General features: G+C 68.1%; 1 protein-coding gene across 1 annotated transcript in view; it reads right to left on the bottom strand.

Annotated features, from left to right (window-relative positions):
• The window catches only part of FOXH1 (forkhead box H1), a 1,627-nt gene extending 820 nt beyond the window's left edge, over positions 1–807 (bottom strand). The window contains exons 1-3 of the mRNA XM_010837581.1: positions 634–807; positions 244–348; positions 6–140 (exon numbers count right to left, since the gene is read on the bottom strand). Coding sequence (XP_010835883.1) covers positions 6–140; positions 244–348; positions 634–807 — 414 coding nt within the window. The remainder of the gene's footprint in view (positions 1–5; positions 141–243; positions 349–633) is intronic.
• Positions 808–1,048: the final 241 nt, after the last annotated feature.

The raw sequence follows: 1,048 nt of genomic DNA, 5'->3' as shown, positions 1-1,048 counted from the left end.
AAGGCTCCCCTCGCGCCCCTGCTCTGCCAGCGCCGGCACAGGGCCGTGTTCTGCAGCCGCAGCGCTTCGGCCGGGATCAGGCTCACGTCGACCGCCCAGAAGTTGCCCTTGGCCTGGGGCTTCGCGGGATCCTTGGGCACCTGGTGGGGGAGGGGAGCAGGCTTGGGTGGGGCCGCACGACCCCGGATATCAGGATTTCCGCCGGCGTCCGGCTCCCAGGCTCCGACCCTCGCCCTGCCTTACCTTGCGGAAGCACCGGTTGGAGGAGAGGTTGTGGCGGATGGAGTCTTTCCAGCCTTCGTAATCGTCCCTGAAGAAGGGGAACGCGGCCTGGACCTGACGGATGATCTGAAACCATCGGGTGGGCGGTGGGCGCCGTGAGCCAGGGCGCGCGGGCGGGGGCAACGCTGTCCCTCCCCTCGCCACTGCGTGGCCTGCCTCGCCAGGAAGGGGTCTACCCGAGCACTTTAGCTCTCTCCCTAGGTGCCCAGGCCGGGACTGGCCCCCCTGGTATGGCTGGGGACGGCCAGGTCGGGGTGGAGGCCGGAGCCTGGGCCTCAGGCCATTGGAGGACGCGTAGGGACACAGGTCCGATCACCGAGTGCGAGGGAGAGCGGGCGGGGGTCCTCTCACCTGGGCCAGCTTCAGCCTGCGGGAGGGTGCAGCCTGGATCACAAGGGCGATCATGGCCAAGTAGGTGTAGGGGGGCTTGTCATGCCGCAGGTATCTCTTCTTCCTCCTCTTGGGGGGCTGGGAGGGCGAATCCCCCTCAGGGAGCCCCAGGCCGGGGTTGCTGCAGGGCCCCATGCAGGGGAAGCAGGAAACGTGGGCAGGGGCCCAGCCGGGCAGTGGGCGCTGGGCACGGGGTAGTGTGGTAGTGTGGGGAGGTAGAGCTGGGACCTGAGGCCAGGCGGGGGCTGGCGGGCCAAGCCCTTTATCATTCGGATGGAAGGGGGAGGGGAGGGGAGGCAGAAATACGCGATGGGGGAGGGGAGCGTGCTGAGGGCAGCCACAATTAGCAGGTTTCGGTTAATCTGGAAGGGAGGGA

Source organism: Bison bison, unplaced genomic scaffold (assembly GCF_000754665.1).
Source record: "Bison bison bison isolate TAMUID 2011002044 unplaced genomic scaffold, Bison_UMD1.0 scf7180017864078, whole genome shotgun sequence".
Lineage (NCBI taxonomy): Eukaryota > Metazoa > Chordata > Mammalia > Artiodactyla > Bovidae > Bison > Bison bison.
This window is presented reverse-complemented; position numbering and strand designations above follow the sequence as displayed.